Below are 26,437 nucleotides of genomic sequence, written 5' to 3' on the forward strand. Positions count from 1 at the left end.
ACTTGTGACCGGAGGAGACCGTCTTGACGGACCAGTAATCTCGGATTGAGGCCGCCCAGACATGCCCGAAGTGGCGAAGACGAGCCCCCACCTGGCATGCCTGAGCGGGCCCAATCTCAAAAGGACTTTGTGGCGTCCTGGTTGCCAGAGGAACCCCCTTTTGCGGGTTTCTTGAAAGAAGACTGCCTGGCTTTCCAGGATCTAGAGAACTCCCGACCAGGTCTGTAGCTGCGCGCATCCCTAGCGCGATCAGAGTTTTGTCTTCTAGAAAAACTGCGTTTCTGATTTTGTAGGCGTCTGTCTTGAGGGAGGAAACCAGACTTCCCACCTGTGGCCCGGGTTATGGCACTATCGAGCTTATTGCCGAACAATGAAGAACCTTCAAACGGAATTCGGCACCAAGCTTGCTTGGAAGCTGGGTCCGCCAACCACGGATGGAGCCATAGGGCACGACGAGCTGAAACAGCTGCCAACATAACCCGGGACATCAGGCGGATGACATCAATATATGCCTCCCCAAGAAAGGCTGATGCCAGCCTGATCTCTTGGATAGGAGAATCCTTAGCTGTTTCAGTAGAGATACCTCTTAAGAACTCATCCACATTATCAGACCAAGATTCCAAAGCTTTGGAAACTGCAGCTATCGCAAGTACTGGCTTACATGCCATTCCTGACGTCAGGTAGTTCTTCTTTAAATCCGAATCAATTCGCCTTTCCAAAGGATCTTTAAAAGATACAGTGTCTTCCAAGGGAAGCATTACATATCTTGCTAGTCTCATTAAAGCTGCATCCACTAATGGGGCTGATTCAAGGTGCTTTACTTCCTCTTCCTTGAAAGGATATAGTTTCAAGACCTTTGACTGCATGGAACTTTTCTTGTCCATTTTGCTCCATTCCTCAGAAATGACCTCACCCAGCTCAGAGAGAAAAGGAAAATACTGTCGCTCCTTATTGAGCTGCTTAAAAAACTTCCTCTGTTTTGGGGGGGAAGTAACTGGATCTTCCCACTTCAGGGCCTCTTTTACTGCCTTCACCAAAGAAGGAACTAAAGCGAACTCAAACCCCACGCCAGGATCTTCCAGATCCGATTCGCCGTCTGAAACAGGAGCAGAAGGGTGACTTGGTTGGGAAGAATCCCATGTCTCATGCACAGAACCTTCACCCACTGGAGGGCATAATGGGTCTGATGGGGAATCACGGGGCTGCTGGGCTTCTCTCTCCTGTAGAGATTCTTTCACAACCCGCCTAACCATAGATTCCAAACGCTGGTCTGCACCATCCCTCTCATCTGCAGCTTTAGAGAAGCAGTGATCACAGAGAGATTTGTCTGTTGGAACAGGCATCCTACATCCCCAGCATGATTTTCCTGAACTCTCTTTAGAGTGAGATGAAGGGGGGTGAGAAGGATTTTTATTGCGCTGTTCAGATCTGGAAGGAGATCTATGATGGCTAGACCTGGAGGAAGATTGCCGGTGGTGTGATTTTGATGATCCACTTCCTTTATGGGAACTACGGTGTGGATCAGACCTAGTAGGGCTGTGAGGAAAGAAACACAGAGAAGATAGAGAAAGAAAATCAGCTGGTGTCCTAAAAATCCTACTCTCACTCCTTGTACAGGCAGAAAAGCAAAACTGCAAACATACCTGCTACAAGCGGGCTGGCCACTAGGGGGCAGTGAGGAGTCCATAGTGTCAATACAGTAGGAAGCTGCAGAGACAGATTCACAGGATCAGCTGACTGACAACAGACCTCCACCCCCAGACAATAGAGATTGTCTTACCTTGAACCGCCAAGATAGTAGCCCCGGGAAGTCGCTGTATCCCCCACGATCATTCCCAGGGCTCTGAAAGCTTTCCACAGCTTTTAAAAGTGCCGCCCGTGACGTCATCGCCGACATCAGACGCGAGACGCTCGCGCGCATGCGCGAACCAAGCCTCGACTTCGTATTGGGACCGCGCATGCGCAGAACGTACACTGGTACCCGGAAGTCACAGAGAGAGCGGCTGCTGGAACGCAGAGCATCAGCGCCACTCTAGGACACCAGGAAGCAGGAAAAAAACACACAGAGATATGATACACATAAACACTGCTGCCATATGTGAATGAAATGTAAAAACTTACCCCTCCACCTACGATCACCTGGGCCGAGAACGCCATCCATACACACACACACCGGACTTGGCAGCAGATAATGGTCGCCTGAAACATTAGGCAAACAGACCGTGCGCACATAGACGAACCGATCCAATCTTCAGCGCTACTCTGCTATACACTCCATACCCTGCTAATAGTCAGGGCCTATCGGAGGAATCTTTGGCACTCGGCATCATCGATCGTAGGGAGGTTTTATCTTCAGGTAGGAGAACCAACACCTGGTCCTACGGAGGAGGACAAAAAAGGAACATGGATAGCAGCCTAGAGCAAAGATTTATGGGAGAGGGGGTCCTATTGGGTAGTTATGGAGGCGGAGCCTACCCACACATATGCTGCCATGGAGCCTGTCAGGAAAAATAAAATTCAGTGTATATCCTTTATACAAACATATTGCCAATGCCTGTTAATGATTCAACTAAAAACCGACTGAGCCTTTATCAGGGATTTTGTAAGTACATTAGAAAGCTGTGCAGGCTTAGATAAGGAGGATTTTTTGCAGTTTGGGTGGAGATTTTATTTAGTTTAGATCTGGCATTTCAAAGGGGAAATGCTTACTGTTGAAGTGGCAAGTCTTGAAAAAATGTAAACTTTACCCCTTTACCGAGCCATAAAATGTAAAAAACTGAAATACATATAAAAGAAATCCGGTATGGGTCTATTTACCACTGTTATTTTGCTTTAATAATTTGTATGTTTCTGAGATATTGTACCACATGCTGCAGAGGGCATTGAACAATTGACAACAGTTCACATAGGAACTTAGCATTGATTGGCCTCAATCCTTTCCATTGAGCCACTGTTTAGAAGGTGGTTAAATATAAGAATGGAAAAAAATGTGTTCGTAAAAGAAAAGTGTATTTCTCTTTTGTTCTTTGGAGAACACGGTACATCTTAAAAAAAATCATCTACTGAGTATATTGCAATCTGGAGCAGTTAGACATTAGGTGCACTTAAAAACAAAAAACGTCCCTTGCTGGTGACAAAAACCCCTCTACAGCTGTTTCTACTCTATCACCTCAGCACAGAGGGTATCTGATGTGGTGGTGTTGTCCTACAAGCCAGCATATTTAATACTACGTTATTATAAAGTTGTCTAAGACGCTCCTTTTTGCCAAAGGTGATGTCAGCTCTCCTCCTGAACAAAGACATTATGCAACTATCACTGTGACCCCACACTCCTTGGATGTAGTCAGGGCAATTAGGTTGAACTTGAACACAACAGATAGATTTTGGAGGACAGACTCCCTGTTCGTGATTGTAGAGGGCTTTGCGATGTCAACAGCTGCAATCTCACACTGGATACAGCAAACTATTGTACAAGCATATTCCATAAAGCACAAAGAACCACTTTTTCTGGTAACTGCACATTCTACCAGGTGCAGTAAGTGCATCCTGTGCTTTCAGTCATCGGGCTTCAATTTTACAGGTTTGTAAAGCAGCCACTTGGTCATCTGTTCATTCATTCACCAAATTTTACAAGGTGAAAGGTGCAGCTTCAGCCAATGCATGTCTTGGTTGTAAAGTGCTACAGGTGGCAGGTTTTTGTCCTCCCCATAAAATCCTTCTTGCTTGTGTTCATTGGAGGATACACCCCCCTTTCCTAGTATTGAAAAATAAAATATGTATTGCACACATCACCATTTTTCTAGGTAAATATATTTCTAAAGGTGCTATTGACATGACATTTTCACCACATGTGGGTAACAACCCATGTAATCCATACATACAAAGAAACAGAAAAAGTATTGAACAGGCTATTGCTCAGGTGTTATTTTGGCCCATTCTTCGACATAGATATATATAAAAATACTGCGCTAACAAAAACGAATAAATGAAAAATAGCTGCAACAATCCAGTGTTGTACGACACCAATCAAATAAATAGAAAAATAATAGTCGCGCTAACGGCAGTGGGTGAAAACTACAGACATTGAATGCCACAAATACTGATGACAAAAATGCCTCAATATCATGTACAAAGATTGTCCACCTTTAAATCAAAAACCGTGCAAACATAAATATTACCTCACTGTTATATAAAAATTATGCACCTTAAAATCAAAAAACGTGCAAAGAAAATACATTAAAAGATATCCATACAATAAATCAACATAGATGTGAAATAGTGAAGTTGAAAATAGAAAAAGAGTCCATAAAGTGAATTCCTCAGTGATGAGTGATGCAAAAATTCTAAAAGTGGCAAGTGCGTTGATGGGACCTCCACCTCAGACAAACACTGTCGCTTACCAGAGAGCGATGGTCCTACAGGGGACCACGCTAAGCAGATGGCTATACACCCCAGCCAGGGATCTCGCAGGCAGGCACCAAATATCTCAGCGTCCATGGGGATCCATACCATCAGTCACAGCAAGATGATGTATTCTCAAGAAATAAAACACATAAGGTGCTCCACATAGCATAAATCCTTTATGATTTATTGAATTTTGTAAAAGACAAATGCACACTTAAGATAAAAAATTGTAAAAACAGCAAACAGATTCATACAAGCCGGCCGGCTTCAGATCAACCCGTGTGTTCCGGGACTAGACGAACAGCGGTGACTTTAGGACGTGGCTCCTCCTCCCTACGTCGTTTCGTCACTAGCGGACGTGGTCACGGGATCATCCCGTGACCACGTCCGCTAGTGACGAAACGACGTAGGGAGGAGGAGCCACGTCCTGACGTCACCGCTGTTCATCTAGTCCCGGAAGACACGGGCTGATCCGAAGCCGGCCGGCTTGTATGAATCTGTTTGCTATTTTTACATTTTTTTATCGTAAGTGTGCATTTGTCTTTTACAAAATTCAATAAATCATAAAAGATTTACGCTATGTGGAGCACCTTATGTGTTTTATGTCTTGGGAATACATCATCTTGCTGTGACTGATGGTATGGATCCCCATAGACGCTGAGATATTTGGTGCCTGCCTGTGAGATCCTTGGCTGGCGTGTAACCATCTGCTTAGCGTAGTCCCCTGTAACAAGGGACCATCGCTCTCTGGTAAGCGACAGTGTTTGTCTGAGGTGGAGGTCCCATCAACGCACTTGGCACTTTTAGAATTTTTGCATCACTCATCACTGAGGAATTCACTTTATGGACTCTCTTTCTATTTTCAACTTCACTATTTCACATCTATGTTGATTTATTGTATGGATATTTTTTAATGTATTTTCTTTGCACGTTTCTTGATTTTAAGGTGCATAATTTTTATATAACAGTGAGGTAATATTTATGTTTGCACGGTTTTTGATTTAAAGGTGCACAATCTTTGTACATGATATTGAGGCATTTTTGTCATCAGTATTTGTGGCATTCAATGTCTTCGACATAGACAGTCTTCAAATCTTGAAGGTTCAGTGAGTCTCTTCTATTAACTCTGATCTTTAGACCCCTTTCACACTGAGCTGCCCCAGGCGTCAGTGGTAAAGCGGCTCTATTTTTAGCGCCGCTTAACCGGCGTTTTAGTGGCGCTATTCGGCCGCTAGCAGGGCGGTTTTAACCCCCCGCTAACGGCCGAAAAGGGGTTAAATCCGCTGGGGTTAAATCAGCACTGCCCCATTGTTTTCAAAGAAGCTGCTGGCAGGACTTTTTGTGACGCCCTGCCAGCGCAGCGCCCCGCTCCAGTGTGAAAGCACTCAGGCTTGCACACTGGGTTTGCAGCTGAGGCTTTTTTCAGGGGCTTTACAGGCGCTATTTTTAGCGCTGTAGCGCCTGAAAAACGCCTCAGTGTGAAAGGGGTCTAAGTTTTTTCCATAGATTTTCTATTGGATTCGAGTCAAGTGATTGGCTGGGCCATTCTAGCAGCTTTATTTTCTTTCTTTGAAACCTATTGAGAGTTTCCTTGGCTTTGTGTTTGGGATCATTGTTCTGGTGAAATGTCCACCCTCGTTTCATTGTCATCGTCCTGGTAGATGGCAGCAGATTTTTATCAAGAATGTCTTGGTACTTTTTTGTTAAAAAAAAAAAAGAATGTCTTGGTACATTTTTACATTCATCCTTCCTTCAAAGATATGAAGTTTACCAGTACCATATGCTGAAGAACAGACCCACACCATGATGTTCCCACCTCCAAACTTCACTGTTGGTATGGTGTTTTTGGGGTAAAGTGCCATGTTCCATTTGACCTCCAAACGTGGTTTGTATTATGGCATCCAAAAAGTTCAATTTTGGTCTCATCTGACCAGACCATATTATCCCATTATTTCAAAGGCTTGTCTAAATGTTGTGCAGCAAACTTTAACAAGCTTTTTCTACAGCAGTTGAGTCTTGCGTGGTGAGCATACATAGAAGCCATGGAGGTTGAGTGCATTACTTATTGTTTTCTTTAAAACCATTGTACCTGCTAATTCCAGGTCTTTCTGAAGCTCTCCACAAGTGGTCCTTGGCTCTTGGACAACTCTTCTGATAACTATTTTCACTCCTCTGTCAGAAATCTTGCGAGGAGAACCTGGTCGTGGCTGGTTTATGGTGAAATGATGTTCTTTCTGTTTCTGGATTATGGTGCCAACAGTGCTCACTGGAACATTCAGAGGTTTAGAAATCCTTCTGTAACCAATGTCATCAGTATGTTTTGCAACAATAAGGTTGCGAAGGTCTTGAGAGTGCTCTTTGTTTTTACCCATCATGAGATGTTTCTTGTGTGACACCTTGGTAATGAGACACCTTTTTATAGGCCATCAGTGGAGACCGAACCAGCTGATATTCATTTGCACTGACAAGGGGCAGGGTTGCTTTCTAATTACTGATAGATTGCAGCTGGTGTCTTGGCTTTCCATGCCTTTTACACCTCCCTTCCTCCATGTGTTCAATACTTTTTTCCCTGTGTCATTCCATTTTATTACACATAACTTAATTTCTGAACTTATTTGTTTTAGTTTCTTTGTATGTGTGGCTTGCATTGGTTGTTACCCACATGTGGTGAAAGTTTCATGTCAATAGCACCTTTAGAAATGTATTTACCCAGACAAATGGTGATGTGTTCAATACTTATTTTAACACTGTATGTCACGTGAGTGTTCATGGCTGTGGAGAAGGTTTTGGTCACCAGCGAGGACCACCACCTGGGCTGTCATTTGTTTTTTAGTGCACCCAGTGTCCAACTCCTGCATGTGGCAATATACCCAGTTGTAAATTATCTAAAGCAGAGCTGTGTCCTCCAGTGAACACAGAAAACAAAATTTTAGGGTGAGTACAAAAAAATCATATTTTTACAGTTTTTTTCTGCTGAAGCCTAGATTTATAAAAGATAAAAAGAACTCAAAAATATGACAGTAGCCAATCATATATGGCCTTGATTTTTACGCTTCAGTAATTAGTGTGTTACATCTATTTTTAACAAGTTGAGCTTCCTGACCTGTGAACCCCTTATGGCCCGAAGCAATGTTTATATTATTACTATGGCCTGTTGATTCTGCAATAATTTCCTTTGATTGCCTATGATGCTGCGGTAATACAAAAGAAGTTTAGGCTTTAGGTATACTTTAACAGGAGAACAGGAGAAAGGAATTAGGGCTAATTAAGACATTTGATTGTTAAATAGGAACAGCTAATACTGTTTGCAGGCATCATTTACACAGAGCAGTATTTGACTGTGAAAATGACAACCGGTTGATGAATATACTGGCAGAAGGACCTCAGTGGGGGAGAAATAACGAGGTATAAGAGATTCAGCTTAGGAGTTAACATGACATTTTTAGTACATATTAATACACTCAGGGTCCCTTATCGGTTAAAGAAAACATGCACTATTCAGATTCTACCTACTTCCCCATTATGCAGCAGCTTTGGTAAATATGACTGATTACCTGTTTACCTAGCTAAATGGATGTTCACTCAAAAGTGAAAGTACCATTCATCCTCCCCATGCCACCTGCACTCCTAACACATTTTGAGTTTCTTTTTTTTTCGGGAGCAGGTGAAAGGTACCTGTTCCCGCTTCCTTAATTCTCGCAGAGGTTAGAATTACATTGCTCGTCCTGAAGAAAGGGGAGGTGAAACTGCGCTAAGGAATCCACAAACAATTTACAAATGAAAAAATGGGGCAGATGGGTGCCTTGCTATTCAAAAAGGAGAAAAAAGAAGGAATTGCTGCCTCTACATATTGCTACCTCCTAGGTGGAGCAAAGGAATGAATTTGAAAGGGCGTAGATGTGGCGCTATTCTTCTTTGAGATGAAAAAGTGGGAACCCAGTGGTGATGTGAAAATTATTAAAAATATTAAAAATTGACCCTGCCGACACAATCAAAAACTAAAACACAATACTGACAAAACAATATCAAAAGTGAAAAACAATAATAGTATTACACCTGGATCAGTGAAGGTGGGGTGTGGTGCTACATCCTCTGCCTGGGCCAAAAATCAGAAAGGTGTCCAGGGGAGGTGGATTAGATCTCCCTGGTATTAAAATTAGTGTCAGATGATAGGTGTATTAGACCCTCTGTGCCAGCAAAGAGGTCAAATTGACCTACCAAGTGAATGGTGTGTTGCACCCTCTGTCTGCTACACAGATGAGTGTAGAATGTTGGGTAGTTAGAAACCAAAGTGCTGCATCCTAATGTGGAAAACCCAGACCAAAAGTGTTTGATAATTCATCCGCACACACCACAGAGCTTGTAACACATCAGTGGGTCACAGGCTATTTTTTGTTTTTTATATTTATTTTTATATTTATTTTTTCTATAACGGTTTTGGTCTGGGTTTTCCACATTAGGATGCAGCACTTTGGTTTCTAACTACCCAGCATTCTACACTCATCTGTGTAGCAGACAGAGGGTGTAACACACCATTCACTTGGTAGGTCAGTTTGACCTCTTTGCTGGCACAGAGGGTCTAATACACCTATCATCTGACACTAATTTTAATACCAGGGAGATCTAATCCACCTCCCCCTGAACACCTTTCTGATTTTTGGCCAAGGCAGAGAGGGTATAGCACCACACCCCACCTTCACTGATCCAGGTGTAATACTATTATTGTTTTTCACTTTTGATATTGTTTTGTCAGTATTGTGTTTTAGTTTTTGATCGTGTCGGCAGGGTCAATTTTTAATAATATTCACATCACCACTGGGTTCCCACTTTTTTAATTTCAAAGAGGAATAGCGCCACATCTACACCCTTTCAAATTCACATCGCTCGTCCTGCCACCACCCCCTATCCACCCACTCGCATTCCTTCTGGGACGCATCATATGTCCCAGCAGGCTGAGGGATCAGACTCAATGCACCTAACAATTTTCTGCATGCTTAGTGGGGAGTTTGATTCCCCAGGAAGTCACAGCAAGCGCCTGAATCCAAGATGGTGGTGCTTTTTAAATGTCAGCAGCTACAGTATTGTAGCTGCTGACTTTTAATTAAAAAAATGGGTGAAGTTCCTCTTAAGCCTGTGATTGTTTATTTACACTGATAAAGTCTGGGACAGTGCTTCAGTTGTCATGGTCAATGTACCAGATGTGACCCAAAATAATTTATGCATAGAAATAAGTAGCACTTTCTATTAAACTAACATAGAAAAAAGCTTGGTATTACATTAAATTTCCAAACTGAAAGACTTTCTTACATCAGAGGAGCCTAGAGATGATTTACTTAGGATGTTTGTGACCCTTAGACATGTCATAGATGACCTCCCATCCACACATTTGAGGTGGATGTAGGAATCCTCTGGCTGAGCTATTGTATTCTGACAGCGAGGTGACTTCCCTGCCATCAGAATACACTATGAGCGATACTGGCTGTACAGACATCAATCGATATTTTGATTTCTGTATAACCACCCTGCCTATACATGGATCAAAATTCGGCCAGACCCTGCTGAATAGTCCAAATTGCAATCCATGTATGGCCATCTTTAGACAGCCTGTCATGTGATTATTACAGAACATCTAATGTGTGCAGTAAAAAAACTGACAATGAATTATAATGATTTTCTACCCAGCAATTTCTTTAGAGTCAAGCTGGCAGTAGTCCATAAGAGTGAAAGAATACAGAGCATATAGTCATCAAATGTTTATATTACAAAATCCATGAAGTTATAGCTGTATACAGACTATATAAGATAGGTAGAGAATGTATTGCAATAACATAGCATGATATGCAGAAAATGTGTGTTGCATAACTACTAAAGTTATTAATGTTTGAAAAATTGTTAGTGTAGATTTTTACAGAATATGTTCCTAAATCTGCTTCTGGTATGTCTTTTGCGTACATCAGGCTCTGAACTCCATTAAAGCTGTACACTTTGTTTAATTGACTTTTGTTTACCTGTGCTCTTCTGAATATTCCCATAATTTTTTCCACACTAGTATGATGTTTCGGGACATTCGGGGGATAGTTATAACATCGAATTCATGAGAAGTGAGAAGATTCCAAGGAACAATAAACAGCGACTGGATATTCTAAAGGTGATAAGTCATATTGTTTTAGTACTGTAAAGAGTCCAGTCACTGCTTTTGTCAGCCAATGTGTCGAGATCTCCACTTAAAGAAATTTTTTCATCCAGTGCACAAGAAATCATTTATGGCGCTTGGGGGCTCTGGTCCTTTACATTTCCCATGGTACATTCCCATTATGTTTGAGTACAGTTCACCTCTCAGTAAATGGTGTTGAAGCATCAGTGAACTTAAGGTTCAATAAGTAATAAACAGACCTAAGAACATCTGTGTAAGTATAATATTACCAATGGAAATTAAATCATTTTTGAAAGATGCATCTTATAGTAGCGTTTGTTACATACAGTAGGTATGTGTGACAAAATTTTTTGGGGAAATATTACATCAACCAATTGCCATAATTCTTCAGGCTTGGTCCATACTGTGAGAACTATACTGAGCAGTCCAATTTACCAGGGCCATGAGTCATGAAGCTTCTTTTGAGATCTTCTTTCTAATGTTCTTCTGAAATTTTACATAAGTGTGTATTCATTCAGAAAAATCAAAGTGGAATGATCCATCTACCTAAATTGTTAAAATGGTGGTGTTGTATGCTTTATTTTTTTTTTAGACTATGCATGCTCACTCTCAGTTTTGTATGAGTGGAGATTACACTTTGGAGGCTACAGAACATGCAATTCGGGAGATAGCCAAGGAGGAGGCAGATGAATATTTTGTTATAGTCTTGAGCGATGCCAATTTAGAACGATATGGTATACCACCAGCAAGGTTTGCCCAGGCATTGACTATTAATCCTCAAGTTAATGCATTTGCTATTTTTATTGGGTCTTTGGGAGACCAAGCTGAAAGGTAAGTTGTTTTCTATCAACAAAAACATGTTTTCTTTTTCTCTGTTGTTTCCTTTTTCCATACTGTTTACTCATGGCTGCATGCCACTATAGCTCACATGCCACAGACACTGACAAAAGGTAGCAAGTATACTCACATAATGTATTTGTGTAGGAAGGTAGTGGTAGTGCTGCCCATAGCAAACCAAATAGATGACAACTGTTTTGTATCTAGAACACGTTCGAAAATGGAAGAAAATATTTAGTTTGCCGTTTTTATGCATGGGACTCTGTGTTTTAGAATATCCTTTAACCTATTTTTTTTCTTAGAAATGACAATACATTTGTTATATAACCTAAACTAGCTCCAGAAATAAGTCAAATGCAAGAGCCTTCATGTGCCTGTTTGTACAATTGTAGTTTCATGAGAATCCGGAAAATGCTATATTAAAAACAAAATTCCTTGCAATTGAATAACTTGTCTGGCCTGCTGGCCTGTCCCTATGATGGGCAAGACTTACTGGTCAATAGGAAGATGGGGTAAGATGGGAGTGGGCAGACCAGCTATCACCACTGCTAGAAATTGTTAAATATTGCATATTGGAGCTTATTGAATTTGGGGTCCAGGGAAGCTTGTGAAGCTCAACAGAATTATTTGTAGTCAGGGTGCCTGCTTTTGAATTATGGAGCCAATTTCGGTACCATGACAGATATACACTAGTTAAATGGCTTTATGTTAGGTTTTCGTGAATTGTTTTACATTTGTCCTCCAGTGCTCTTAGTTCAACACTAGACATTCCCTTTAAAGAGCAACTGGAAAGTTGTGTACCAAGGTTTGCTCTTGTTATTTTGCCTCCTTCCTGTCACACCAACTTGTTCTAGTACTTACTTCCCTGGTCTATTCAAGATGTTTTCTTTCACTGGACAAATGAATAACCACTATCTATTTAGCAGTATCAATGCACAAGTAAAAGCCTTCCTCTTCTTTCTTTCCATGGTAAAGATATTTGCAATGCTAATATCCTCATCCTTTTCCCTGTAACTCACAGACTTCAGAGAACTCTTCCAGCGGGCCGGTCTTTTGTTGCTATGGATACCAAGCAGATTCCACAGATCCTACAGCAAATATTCACATCTACTTTGTTGTCAACTGCGTAAGAACGTTGTGTCCATCTCCAAAACACAGGATGTCACATGAGGACAAAATAACAGCTCTTTAAAATAATGCTATTTAAATAATTTCACCATGTGTCTATAGTGGAGGCTCAGTATTGAGTTCTCATTTCAAATTTTCTGTTTTCAGTGCAGAACATGTAATATTTACTGGATTGTGCAATTTTAGCTACTTATGGAGGAAATGTACATTAGATGAGAAAAAAGTAATATTGACTAGTGATATAATAGTAGCATTGTGCCTGATGTCCAGTCATATTTTGTCATTTTAAAGAAAACCTTTCACAACCATTGTGCTAAAACATTTAATATTAAACTCCAGCTTTGGTAAAAGGAAAAAAATGTCCAGGTCTTTTATACTATATAGCTGGATTTTTGCTAATTTTACAGCAGAATTACAGATGTGGTTCTCTTCTGAAATACCACTGTAACATATTTCTTTTGGACTTCTACATTTACATTCAATGTTGGAGGGGGGTGAAGACAGTGCATAGTGTGTCAATCAGTGTAGCAAGCCACGAACATCGCATGCAAGTTCTGTTATCAGACAGATTCCATTACAGCGATAAAGACCTTCTAAAGATGTATTGCGGCAACAGGAAATGTGACATAAGCTGGGTATAGACTTTTTTTTTCATTCAATCAGCGCGTTGAATGAAAAAAAAAACTTACAGATCCCTGCATCAACACAAACAATGTTGATGCAGGGATCTTTCCCACTGCTGTATTGTATTCTGACAGGGGGACTACCCCACTAAGCCAACCCCCACCCCCATCTTCTTCATAATGCACATATCTGCTCTGCAGGCTTTGGCTGCAAGTGCTGATCAAATGCTGGTTTTCCAGCATGACCATTCAACAGAAGCCGGTCATTAGACTGGCTTTTGTTGAACAGACAGTGGTATGCATGTATCAAGAGTCTGCTGGTACCTGCTGAACCAGCTGACTTTCTGTACGTGTATACCCAGTTTATGCAAAAACACTCCAAACATTTTAAGGGGTATATTTATAAAACAGTAATTCCAACATTCACTGCTAGTGAATTTTCCTGATTTTAAATGACTTTGAATCCAATAGATGGCCATGTTCTGAATAGATGACCAAGAACTTTTAGAGACTATTTTGCTAAATCTTATCCAAACAGGAGACCTATACATATCCAGAACCTTTTAACTGTTAGCCTAGCTTACAGTTTTCTGGCACTCCGTACTTTACAAGAATTCAGTAATTCATCTAAAAGCATTTCAATGTCAGTGGTCCAGTGGGGACAGGTGAGGTGTCATACATAATACAGTGCACCCTTTTCTGCTGTCTAGTAATGGCTGTGATAGGTTTTAAGAAAAATTACAGAAAAATTGCAATGAATGGCATTAATTTATAATCTTTAAACTAATATGTATAACTGTTACCATGATTTTGGTGAGCTCTTACTGATTAACTTTAATATATTTGATTCAGTATAGTTTCAGATATATATGAAATGATGCATATTTTTTATGAACATTATCTACAAATTGTTGTTTTATTCTGCTGCTCAATCATATTAAAAAAAAATTGAAAGTGAAGTTTTGTCTTAGTGATTGATGGATGCAGTGTGCCGCTTTACATTTAGCAAGCTATTTGTGTGTTTGATGTGGTGTCTGGCTCCTAAGTGACCTGAGTTAGTAAGTACATCCTGTGCTGGAATGTCAGCGCTTTGCCACTGACCCCTTAAATACCACGGGGCAGTGCAGGGACTGATATTCATAGCTTTGGTCACCATAGTTCATGTTCAGTGAGATTACAATCTTTTAGACACTTTGACCTCTAATTAAAGGCAAGCACATTATTGGTGTTAACATGTTACAGATGACAAAAGTAATCAAAAGATAGACCGTTTTTTCAAAGGTCAATGAAGAAAATTGTTGATATCTGTTGTGTATTAAAGAATGGTTAGTCTACCCAGAATTAATATTTCTATTTTGAACATAAACTGGCAGACCTGGCCTCTGTTAAGGGATTGTATTTTTTCTAGGGTTGCACTGATACCACTTTTTTATAACTGAGTACAAGTACCGATACTTTTTCAAGTACTTTCCGATACCAATTACCAATGCTTTTTTTAATGTCATGTGACAGTGGCACTAATATGCAGCTCTGATAAGGCGTGGACTGTGTTGGTAGTTTTTTATTTTATTTTATTTTTTACAATTAATTTTTTAATTATTTTTTACAATTTATAAATATTTTGCTATTTTTTTGCGATGCTTTCTTTTTTTTGGGGGGGGGGGGGGTGTGGACGGCGTCTGTGTTTTTTTATTTTTTATTATTCATTTGTACAATTTAACTTTTAAACATTGAGTTATTACATTTTTTTTTTAATCAAACCTGTTTGGGGGGGGGGGGGGCTCTCTGTCCATTCAAAGCAAAGGGAAGAGCACACGGAGGAGGACACGGGGAACTGGAGGAGGACAGGGGGGAACCTGAGGAGCAAAGGAAGGAGCGCACGGAGGAGGACGAGGGGAACTGGAGGAGCGCACAGAGGAGGACATGGGGAACTGCAGGAGCAAAGGGAGGAGCGCACAGAGAAGGACACGGGGGAACCGGAGGAGGACATGGAGGGGGACGGACTGGAGCACACAGAGAACACAGAGGAGGATATGGATGGGGACCAGAAGAGGATACAGTGGACAGTCAGGATGATCTGTGCGGTGGTGGGGGAGTTGCAATCACCAATCTCCCTGTGTGGATTTCAATAAAGCGTCTGACAGCTGAGGAGAGGAGGGGGTATGTCAGGTACCTGAACATGCCTGACTGTTCAGGTGTCGGGTCAAGCATCAGACTATCAAGTATCGGTGCAAGCCTAATTTTTTTCCAATCCCTTGACTACCCATTGATATTATGAGGGGGGTTTCATTTGAAGCAGTATTAAACCCAAAACCAAAAATTTAATATATTGCAGCTTACCAATCATTAGATGTCGTGGCTGCATTCGTTTTCCTTTTTAGGCTTTTTCCCTCTGTTTTCACCTGGTGATCTGGCCAGTAACACATCTCCTGTATTAGAGTACCCACTCTGTGGATGAATGAGCACAGGGGTACCTTTGGACAGCAGTATTGTCAGTGTAGGGGGAGCGTAGCGTTAGATGTACTAGAAGATTTAGATACACTAACAAATTGAAACTAAACTCCAGCTAACATTTTATAAACCGTACAACAAAGATTTGCTTTTCCTTTTGGGATAACGGTTTTACATAAATAAGAGCTGATTATTTTAATCACCCCTGCTAGTGTTAAATGGTTTGTCTCATCCCTGTAACTGATACATTCTGCCGGAGAGCTTGTTCTCTTGAAAAACAACACTTATTGGATGGATCACCAGGTGAAAATAGAATAAAGAAAGCCTAAAAAGAAAACTAATGCAGTCATCACATCTAAGAATTGGTAAGCTGCAATGTAATACATTTTTGTTTAAGGGTTTAAAACTGCTTTAATATTGTGTTTTAAGTTAAGCTACATTATATGGACATTTTTGACTACTTTTATCTTTCTGTTTGTCCACATTAATGTTAGCATTATATTTTCATTACTGTTTTATTACATGACATGTTGTATGTTCCTGTTGGTTTTAATTTTATGTTTTATTCATTCCTAAGCAGAATAAAAATATAACATCAGTTTTGTTCCATTTTCATTTCAGCATCCTTACTCATCTGACATACTCATGCCACATCCAGCAACTGTACCCATAAATGCACACCATGTTGTACCTCACTCCTAGCACTCCTCCAGCATACCCACCCATAAACACAAACCAGTTCCAGCCCCCCCGCCAACCCATCACACCCAATACATAAACCCGCTCACACCTAGCCACCACCCCTTACACACACATGTTCGACAAATCTGCCCACTTCTAGCCCAAACCCCTGTACCCCCTACACACACCCATGCCATAAATGCCCTTATACCAAGCATCTCCTTATACATATAGTACACCTATGCTATGCATCCCCCCACACTCAACACCCCCATTGCATATACACACCTATACCATGAACCACTGCACACTCAGTCACCTCCAGTATTAGTTACTCCTCATTACAGGATCATATATATATTTTTTTTTTATTATACATTATAAGACACAGGATTTTACTCTGGAACCAATGGGCTATATTGCCACTTTCAGGAGAACTGGACACTTGCAAGCAAAGTTCTAAGGACTAGTGTAACCATTTTGCCTCCCAGCATGCCTAAGTTGTTTTCTATTATTCTTAGAATGCTTTCTGCTCTGAGAGAGGCAAAATCTATTTCACTTTTTATCAAGACAATGGTTTCTTTTATCAAGATCCTTCAGTTTCTGTGCAGCTACTGGGGCTCCTGTTTGCAGCTTCTACTACTTTGCCCTGGGAGACCATACCAGACCCCTTCTGTTGCCCATTAAATATGAGAACAGGGTGCTGCTGCAGTCCCCTAAGGGTCTGTCATTGGAGCGCCACCTGCAACACATTCAGTCATAGGCAGGATAGAACCAACTCTGGTTTAAATTTTGTGCCATTTTTGTTGGTTCCAGGGCTACGGCCATGATGCCTCACTGACCCTGTGCAGCTTTCTTCTAAGTGGGACTTACTGTGCATGTGTATGCCATCTTGCACGCGAACCTGGCTCTGCCTCTGCTGCCTTTACCACCATCCACACTTGGATCCCATCAGGCGTATCTTGCTGCCCAAGATCAGATGCGTTGTTAATCTCTACTGCCCTGCCATGTATTGTGAGCACCCCAAGGGTAATTCTCTGTGACCATAGTGGGTCATAGGCACTAGCTCATGTTCAGCTAACAATGTAGGGGGTGCCTGCAGTGCCCACCCCGAGGGTCCTGAGGATGTTGATCCAGACCGCTGCTATTACCCACCTCAGGGGCCTTCTTAACCTCTTGTGGGGTGATCCACTCCTCTTGCTTATTGGAGGAAAAAATTTCTAACACCATTTCAGAACATATAGGTCAGATTTCAGCTCTTGTTAGTGCCTATGGCCCGCAGGGGCCACAAGCAAGCCCCCTCTACCTTTCCTCCAAAATCTGTATTTGATCTTCGTCTAACAGCAGCTGCTGTCTCCCATTTAGATGTAATGAATGAAAACAATGCCTTGTTACGCTCTGCAATCAAAATGCTGACATATTTTAAAAGATTAGGACAGTATTTTTGTCTTTATTATCATAACTGTCACTACTTATATAGTAAGCTCTCTCAAAATGCCCTGCTAAAACCTTCCCTGTACAATTACTGTTGCTGCCTCTACTGTGGCGGCCCTGAAACTGAGAAGGTTCCCACTCTTCCCAAGCATTTTACTCAGCAATATCCAATTAAAGATATTTTTCCAAAAAACAGGCTATCCCTGTTGTAGACCCAGCCCACTCCTGTTTTAACATAGACATTATCTGTCCCAGTTGTGGATATCCCAGTGTTTAAGGACCCCAAGTATAAATGTTTAGGAGCCCTTTACAAAGCTCTGTTTGGCCTGGCAGGCCCTATTATGCAGCCTTCTGTTACGATCATATCCATCTGCCAAACTCTGGCCATCTGTTCAAAGACTATCTCTAGGGATCCTTCTAACTTTCAATATATGCTAAGGATCCTTTGGCTTAAATGTTGGTCTGTGGCGCTTCAGTGCAGGAAATCTTCTGAGGAGATGCCTTTCACTGAAGAACACTTGATAGCAAATTTCTGGAAATCATGTTTCTTTTAAGCTTCAAAGGACAAATCTGGAACCCAGTTTTCTGTAAGCCCTAGATCTCCAAGTCTACCAAGTCCAGTGGTACAGTGGGTAATATAAGTATTGAACACATCACCATTTTCCTAGGTAAATTTATTTCTACAGGTGATATTGACATGTTATTTTCACCACAGGTTGGTAACAACCCATGCAATTCATACATATAAAGAAACCAAAACAAATAAGTTCAGAAATTAAGTTATGTGTAATAAAATGGAATGACACAGGGAAAAAGTATTGATTACATGAAAAAAGGATGTGCAAAAAGGCATGGAAAGCCAAGACACCAGCTGAAATCTATCAGTAATTAGAAAGCAATCCTGCCCCTTGTCAGTGCAAATTAATATCAGCTGGTTCAGTCTCAACTGGTGGCCTATACAAAGGTGTCTCATTACCAAGGTGTCACACAAGAAACATCTCATGGTGGGTAAAGAGCTCTCTCAAGACCTTTGCAACCTTATTGTTGCAAAACATACTGACCACATTGGTTACAGAATAATTTCTAGACTGCTGAATGTTCCAGTGAGCACTGTTGAGGCCATAATCCAAAAGTAGAAAGAACATCATTTCACCAAAAACCAGCCTTGACCAGGTGCTCCTCGCAAGATTTCAGACAGAGGAGTGAAAATAATTATCAGAAGAGTTGTCCAAGAGCCAAGGACCACTCGAGGAGAGCTTTAGAAAGAGCTGGAATTAGCAGGTACAATTGTTTCAAATGCACTCAACTGCCATGGCCTGTATGCATGCTCACCACGCAAGACTCCATTGCTGAAGCAAAATCATGCTGAATCTCATTAAAGTTTGCTGCAGTTTTTTTGGGGGGAGAGAATGAATAAGATATTTTGGGAAGAATATGAGTAAAGGGAAACGGCCGGAGAGAGCACCATCTTTTTTTTTTTTTTGCGGTCCACTCAATCAGATTGCCCTTATGTGTGTGTATGTGTTATTGTTTTGTTATGTTAATCATGTCCTTGTCTGTGTATGTTTGTCCTGTATGTTGATTTATGTGCACCTTTTGGATTATTTTTTTACCTCCCCTTTTCTTTCCTCCCCTGTCCATGCTTTTTCCCTCACCTTCATAGGGACCTATGAGGGATTGGGTGATGGGGATGGTGTATTGGGGGTGGGGGGGAGAAAAGAGGAAGGAAGTAGGGAGGCATGGGTTGGAGTGAAAAATTTTGAATTTGTCAGATTAGGTTTGTTTTTTTGGCTAATTTATTTGAGATTAGTTTGACACAGCTCCCTTGAGTGAACTACTAATCTCATGGAATGTTAGGGGTCTTGGTAGCCCTTCCAAGCGGCAAGCAGTGTTTACCTCAGTAGGGAGATTTTCACCATCAATAATATGTTTCCAGGAAACTCATTTAAATTCTGACACTTTGCATTACTTAAAAAGGAATTAGTTTAATACCCGATGTCACGCTATAGATACATCATACTCCAGAGGAGTTTCTATACTTATATCTAAAGGATTGGATTTTACATGTAGACACATTAAGAAGGGTAGTAAAGGTCGATTTATTTTTTGCACTGGACATTATCAGGCCGACCATACGTGATTGGAAATACAGTGGGGACGGAAAGTATTTAGACCCCCTTAAATTTTTCACTCTTTGTTATATTACAGCCATTTGCTAAAATCATTTAAGTTCATTTTTTTCCTCATTAATGTACACACAGCACCCCATATTGACAGAAAAACACATCATTGTTGACATTTATTTATTATTACAGATTTATTAAAAAAACAAAAAACTGAAATATCACATGGTCCTAAGTATTCAGACCCTTTGTTCAGTATTTAGTAGAAGCACCCTTTTGATCTAATACAGCCATGAGTCTTTTTGGGAAAGATGCAACAAGTTTTTCACACCTGGATTTAGGGATCCTCTGCCATTCCTCCTTGCAGATCCTCTCCAGTTCTGTCAGGTTGGATGGTAAACGTTGGTGGACAGACATTTTTAGGTCTCTCCAGAGATTCTCAATAGTTTAAGTCAGGGCTCTGGCTGGGCCATTCAAGAACAGTCACAGATTTGTTGTGAAGCCACTCCTTCGTTATTTTAGCTGTGTGCTCTGACATGCACTGTGAGCTGTAAAGTCTTACATAAACAGGTGTGTGGCTTTCCTAATCAAGTCCAATCAGTATAATCAAACACAGCTGGACTCAAATGAAGGTACAGAACCGTCTCAAGGATGATCAGAAGAAATGTACAGCACCTGAGTTAAATATATGAGTGTCACAGCAAAGGGTCTGAATACTTAGGACCATGTGATATTTAAGTTTTTCTTTTTTAATAAATCTGCAAAAATGTCAACAATTCTGTGTTTTTCTGTCAATATGGGGTGCTGTGTGTACATTAATGAGGAAAAATTTTTTTTAGCAAACGGCTGCAATATAACAAAGAGTGAAAAATTTAAGGGGGTCTGAATACTTTCCGTCCCCACTGTACATATATTCCCCTGCCTTATTCATTGGAAGTATTTAAAGAATATATTCAGTTTGTATCTGACAAACCAAAATGTGCATGCCTATTGGTTGGAGATTTTAACCACTTAAGGACAGAGCCTCTTTCTGAGAATTGGTGTTTACAAGTTAAAAACATTTTTTGCTAGAAAATTACTTAGAACCCCCAAACATTATATATATTTTTTTCCTAACACCCTAGAGAATAAAATGGGGGTCATAATACTTTTTGTCGCACTGTATTTGCGCAGCGGTCTTGCAAGCGCACTTTTTTGAGAAAAATGTAAATTTTTTGAATCAAAAAATAAGACAACAGTAAAGTTAGCCCAATTTTGTTTTTATATTGTGAAAGATGTTACGCCAAGTAAATTGACACCCAACATGTCACTCTTCAAAGTTGCTCCAACTCGTGGAATGGCGACAAACTTTTACCCTTAAAAATCTCCATAGGCGAAGTTTAAAAAATTCTACAGGTTGCATGTTTTGAGTTACAGAGGAGGTCTAAGGCTAGAATTATTGCTCTCACTCTAATGAATGCTGAGATACCTCACATGTGGTTTGAACACCGTTTTCATATGCGGGCACTGCTCACGTATGTGTTTGCTTCTGCATGTAAGCTAGGCGGGACGGGAGCGTTTAAAACATTTTTTTTTTTTTTCTTATTTATTTTATCTTTTATTTTTAATTTTTACACTGTTCTTTTAAAAAAAAATGGGTCACTTTTATTCCTAGTACAAGGAATGTAAACATCCCTTGTAATAGAAAAAAAGCATGACATGACCTCTTAATTTCTGAACGTATTTGTTTTGGTTTCTTTGTATGCATGGATTGCATGCGTTGTTACTTACATGTGGTGAAAATTTCATATCAATAGCGCCTTTAGAAATATATTTACCTAGAAAAATGGTGACATGTTCAATACTTATTTTACCCGCTGTAAGTTGTCAGAATTTTACAAGTGGGGGGATATCTTTTGGCCTTCGCAGCCATTTGATCCCTGGATATTTCAGATGCTTGGGTTTGAAACATTATCTTTGGGGGGTACAAACTAGAATTTCAGTCTCGCCTCCAACCTGTTTCATGTTGTCAAACTTGCCAACGTGTATTCAAAGATTAATGGGCCTTCATGCTGCTCTGAAGTAGTTCCTCTCCCATGAAGTCTTAACCATGGTGCTGGAGGGAGATGTGTTTTAGAGTGTCTATTCTAATCTGTTCACAGTTGTCAAAGTAAAGGGAGGCATCTGCCCCATACTGTATCTAAAGATTCTCAACAGATGTTTACAGGTTAAACATTTCTGTATGCTACCTGTCCAGTCAGTCATTGCTTGCCTCCACTGTGGACATCAAGGATGTGTACTTACACATCCCCATTTTCCCGGCACATCAACTCTACCTGCACTTTACTAAGAGCACAAGACATTACCAATTTACAGCCCTTCCCTGTGGCCTGTCCACTGCACTTTGGGTCTTCACCAAGGTATTAGCCCCTGTTCTTGCTCTGCTTCACTCTCAGGGCCTTCCCATTATGGGATATCTGAATGACCTTCTTCTCCAAGAAAAGTCAGCACAGGCTTTATCAGCTATCGCCCTTATAACTATTCAATCCCTATGCAGGTTTGGCTGGATTCTAAATCTCCCAAAATTGGCACTGGGACCATCTCATTGTTTGAAGTACCTGTCCAAGGTCTGACTCCCAAAACCGGGCCTTGGCCTGGCCTGGTGCATAATAGATTCGGCAATGGAAGTGAAGGCACTCTTTAGTTGCAAGGGACTTGATGACCAGGGAAAGACAGTCTCCCAGTCAGTGGAACTGAAAGTGATTTGGTTGTTCTTTCAGTGCTGGACAACTTACCTGCGAGGTCATCCAACCAAGGTTCAGTCTGACAACACCATGCTGGTTTCTTACATCAACCATCAGAGGGGAACTAAAAGTCTCACAACTCGTAGAGAAGCAGATTTGATCCTTGCATGGGTGGAAAGTCATGTTCCAACCCTATCCACAGTAAACATACTGGTCGCAGAAAATAGGCAGGTGGACTTCCTCCGCTGTCAACATCTAGACTCCAAAGAGTGATCTCTTTACTCCAAGTCTGTCGATAGTTTGGGGTGCCAGAGGTGAACCTTCTCGCTTTCAGGTTCTGTACAGGTATCCCGTTTATTCTCATCACACCAAACTGGTTTAGGCAGACATTGTACTAGAACCTCATTAGGGTCCTGGCTCACTTTTTGTGAGCCCTCCCAGATTGTCCAGATTTTCTGTCCATAGGATGGGTTTACCACCTGATTCTCAGTTCAGGCTTTAATGGCTTGGCTGTTGAAGCCCAGGTCCTGAGGGATAGGAAACTTTCTGATTCCATTACCCCTACACTCTTAAAGGCTAGGAAGTTAGCTTTTCACAAAGTCTTATGCCCCGTACACACGGTCGGATTTTCCGACGGAAAATGTGTGATAGGACCTTGTTGTCGGAAATTCCGACCGTGTGTAGGCTCCATCACACATTTTCCATCGGATTTTCCGACACACAAAGTTTGAGAGCAGGATATAAAATTTTCCAACATCAAAATCCGTTGTCAGAAATTCCGATCGTGTGTACACAAATCCGATGGACAAAGTGCCACGCATGCTCAGAATAAATAAAGAGATGAAAGCTATTGGCCACTGCCCCATTTTTAGTCCTGACGTACGTGTTTTATGTCACCGCGTTCAGAATGATCGGATTTTCCGACAACTTTGTGTGACCGTGTGTATGCAAGACAAGTTTGAGCCAACATCCGTCGGAAAAAATCCTAGGATTTTTTTGTCAGAATGTCCGACCGTGTGTACGGGGCATTAGTCTTAGTGATTCTCCTCCAGAGACAGCTTGCTTCTGACTCCTATGTGAAAGCCTCCGTGCAGGGTGTCAATTACATTGTGCCACCCTATTGACTCCATGGGATCTCAAACTGGTTCTGTCAACTCTTTAAAAACTGCCATTTGAAGCTGTTATGAATATTGCTCTATCTTTGCTTACTTGCCTTTCTAATCACCATCACTTCTGCAAGGTAAGGTGAGTCTCTGAGTTAGTGACCTTAACCTGTAAATAACCCTTTCTTGTGCTACACAAGGAAGAGGTTGTTTTAAAGCTCAGGGCCTCTTTCCTTTCCAAGGGTTTCTTTCTTTCACTTTAACCAGGACATCTTCTCTCTGTCCTGCTCTTAAACATCCCAAAGATATTTCCCTCCATTGCCCAGATGTAGTGTGCGCTGTTCAAGTTATCTTCTGGCTATAGCTTACTTCATCAGTCTGACTCCCTTTGTCAGTCCTAAAGGTCCCCATAGGGTATAGCCCTCTTCTCATTCCACTATCGCTAGGTGGATTCATCAGCTCATCATTCAGGGGGCAAGGTTCCTGGTCAAAGCACACTCCACTAGATCACTAAGTGCTTTATGGGCTTTTCAGCATCAAGCATCTTTTGCACAGATATGTAAGGCTGCCGTCATTCGTTCATTAGTCTCAGGCCTTACCTGATGCTGGATTTGGTCATAAGGTTTTTCTGACAGCACTGTGGGCTCCCTTGAGCTGCCCTTGTTAACTTTGGTCCTGTTAGCCTTTCATTTGTTGTTGCCCACACCTCTGTTTAATCATAGCTCCCAACTGTCCCTGATTTTGAGGGACTGTCGGTTATTTTAGAGACTGTGATTTGGAACAAAGTCCCTCTGTCCCTTTTTCCTTCTCATTTGCCCCTCATTTTGGTCTGATCTACATTGTTGTATATAAAATGCACTATTTATCTTTCAAAAAGTGTTTCACAGTGCTAAACCTTTCATCCAATTTCTAAATTGCTGCATTTGTAAATTTCAGAAGCCAGTATAAAGGAATAGTGGTGGTTAAAAAAAGTTATTTGTGGGGTTAACTATTTTTTTTTTGTATAACTTTCCTTTAAGGGGCTTGGAAGGGGGTGTGTCCTATGCCTACATACTTTTGCTTGTAGGTGACCCTCGTTCCCATCTCAAAAAGTTGGGAGGTATGGTTTATTTGCTTTTGGAGGTCCCATTGGTTCCAAAATACCATCCTGTGTACTGTAATGTACAATTAAGAAAATTAGATTTCTTTCTTACAAGTAAAATCCTTTTCTTGGAGTATATTACAGGACAGAGGCCTTGATACTAAACTGAGGCATGCTAGGAGCAGGAGAGGTTATAGTTGGCTATCCTTACAGCTTTGCTTGCCATTGTCCATCTCTCCTGAAGGTGCCAGTTTAACCCATTGGTTCCAGAATACCATCTTGTGCAGAGGCGGCTCTAGACTTTGTGAGGCCTTAGGCAAAACTTAGACATGAGGCCCCACTCACTCCCATAATGGGAAAAAAAAAAACTGAACTGAACTGTATTAGGAGGGTACAGTATAGGGGAGTGGACAGTACAGGGGGTAGGTAAGTGGGCATAATAAAGATATATTTTCTTCAAGCAGAGCTGCACAGGGAAGCTGCTCTCACAGATCCTACCTATTCTGGTAGGCTGTCACAAAGAGAGAAATAAAAGGGGGAAGGAAGGAAGGAAGGAAGAATAGATAGAAGGAAAGAAAGATAGAAAGAAAGAAAAGAAAGATAGAAAGATAGATAGATAGATAGATAGATAGATAGATAGATAGATAGATAGATAGATAGATAGAAGGAAAGAGATGGATGAATAGATAGATAGATAGATAGATAGATAGATAGATAGATAGATAGATAGATAGATAGATAGATAGATAGATAGATAGATAGATAGATAGATAGATAGATGGAAAGGAAAGGAAAGGAAAGGAAAGGAAAGGGAAAAGGAAAAGGGAAAAGGAAGGGAAAAGGAAAGGAAAAGGGAAAGGAAAAGGAAAAGGAAAAGGAAAACTCCCCTTGTCATTTTCCTGGGCTCCAGCATGAATTTTCCCTCCCACACATCCCCTTCTCTGAGGCAGAGCAGAGAACACTGCCGAGGAGAGTGGGCGGGGCAGACACAGGAGGAGAGGGCGGGAGGAGGAGGAGCAGAAGCTCTCTCCTCTTCTGTCTGGTTGTGCGGGCAGCAGGGGGAGGGGGGAGATCTGTCAGAGCTCTACTGAGCGGCTCTCCCTCCCTGTCTGTGATCCGGAGCTCCGGTCACACGTCTCACTCGCAGCCTGTATCTCTCCCTGTAGCAAAGTGAGGGGATACAGGACTGTGTGATGGCGGAGTCGGAGATCTCTGCTGCTGGAAGGGGCGGCTCTCTAATTAGGTAAACTAGTCAGCTGTGCGAGGCCCCTATGACTGCGAGGCCTGAGGCCACCGCCTATTTTGCCTAATTAGAGAGCCGCCTCTGATCTTGTGTTCTGTAATGTACTCCAAGAAAAGGATTTTACAGCTAAGAACAACGTGGTTAGTATCCCATTCACTATTTATTAAATTATTTTCACAAGTTTAATTTGTTGTTTTTAATAAATAACTATAAAGTATGAAAGTTTACTTTTGTGTTTGGAACTTTTTATAAGTTGAATAGTTGCTGTGACTATAGAGTCGATGGCAGCTGAGTGTTTTGCTTTGGGCAAACATGAGGCCAGACACTTGCATCTCAAGTAATCATTGTCTGCTCAGTCACACATGGCAGACAGGCTTACCTGGGGCCAGCTACAATGTGCACAGGAAATTTACACAGCACAGTGTATTTTTAGCTAGGAATGAAAATGATTC

General features: G+C 41.2%; 1 protein-coding gene across 3 annotated transcripts in view; it reads left to right on the forward strand.

Moving 5' to 3' along the window:
• Positions 1 to 14,105, forward strand: part of VWA8 (von Willebrand factor A domain containing 8) — a 686,916-nt gene extending 672,811 nt beyond the window's left edge. For all 3 annotated transcript variants that reach the window (XM_073614208.1, XM_073614207.1, XM_073614209.1), the window contains exons 44-46: positions 10,454 to 10,552; positions 11,151 to 11,389; positions 12,417 to 14,105. In XM_073614208.1, the coding sequence (XP_073470309.1) occupies positions 10,454 to 10,552; positions 11,151 to 11,389; positions 12,417 to 12,525 (447 nt within the window). In that variant the 3' untranslated portion in view covers positions 12,526 to 14,105. The remainder of the gene's footprint in view (positions 1 to 10,453; positions 10,553 to 11,150; positions 11,390 to 12,416) is intronic.
• The last annotated feature ends 12,332 nt before the right edge of the window (positions 14,106 to 26,437 follow it).

The sequence above is a fragment of the Aquarana catesbeiana genome, linkage group LG02, assembly GCF_042186555.1.
Source record: "Aquarana catesbeiana isolate 2022-GZ linkage group LG02, ASM4218655v1, whole genome shotgun sequence".
Taxonomy (NCBI): domain Eukaryota; kingdom Metazoa; phylum Chordata; class Amphibia; order Anura; family Ranidae; genus Aquarana; species Aquarana catesbeiana.